The sequence below is a fragment of the Myotis davidii genome, unplaced genomic scaffold (genome assembly GCF_000327345.1).
Source record: "Myotis davidii unplaced genomic scaffold, ASM32734v1 scaffold46, whole genome shotgun sequence".
Classification (NCBI taxonomy): Eukaryota; Metazoa; Chordata; class Mammalia; order Chiroptera; family Vespertilionidae; genus Myotis; species Myotis davidii.
Genome location: NW_006383006.1, coordinates 7316153 through 7316939, shown reverse-complemented (window position 1 = coordinate 7316939; position 787 = coordinate 7316153). Strand labels below are relative to the sequence as shown.

The window sequence follows — 787 nt, the reverse complement described above, 5'->3', positions numbered from 1 at the left end:
TCAAGTATTTTTTTTATAATAATTAGTATCATTGAACGTTAGTAAACCTAAGTTTCTCATAAGAGAGGAATAAATCACTGAGAATCCTTGTATCTCTTTGCAGTACTATCTTGGGTTATAGTCATTATTTTCATCTCTGACCTCATTATAGCCACATGTTATCACATATACTTCATACTTGTGAAATAAAAATGTGCTTAAAAATACAATCTTTTATTGGATAGTCCATTACCAAACTAGTAGCAATGGAAAGTCCAGAGTTGTTGTATGAGTAGATATGATTTTAATTTAAGGTCTGTAGTTTAAGTATATTAATGTTTTGCTAAAAAAGTTTCTTAGTATGATGGGTACTACATTTGTTACAGAATATGCTAGACACATTTAAACAATAGAAAACAAGCCTTTAAGTTTTAGAAATATTTTCCTAGGTGTTTAAAAATAATATTTGTCATACATTGCATTTATATTTTCAGTATTCATACTGTCATTTTGATACTTTCATGTCCTTAAATATTTGGCTTCTTTATATTAGAACAATAATTTCAGTGTTAGTTGAGTCCTTTATGTAAATTTTAACTTTTAAAATATTAGTATCTGAAAGAAAATATTTCTTCATACAGGTGCTGATGGGAAGGGTGCCGGACAGGGGAGGACGGCCGAATGAAATCGAACCACCACCCCCTGAAATGCCACCTTGGCAAAAGAGACAAGAAGGCGGCGGAAGGGGTGGTTGGGGTGGTGGAGGTGGAGGTAGAGGAGGTGGTGGGGGTGGAAGAGGTGGCTGGGG

The 787-nt window shown here is 34.2% G+C and overlaps 1 protein-coding gene across 1 annotated transcript in view; it reads left to right on the top strand.

Annotated features, from left to right (window-relative positions):
* FAM98B (family with sequence similarity 98 member B) overlaps nucleotides 1–782 on the top strand; it is a gene marked incomplete at its 3' end in the record, with an annotated part of 76698 nt that extends 75916 nt beyond the window's left edge. The window contains exon 8 of the mRNA XM_015557611.1: nucleotides 621–782. Within this exon, the coding sequence (XP_015413097.1) occupies nucleotides 621–782 (162 nt within the window). The remainder of the gene's footprint in view (nucleotides 1–620) is intronic.
* Between the last annotated feature and the right edge of the window lie 5 nt (nucleotides 783–787).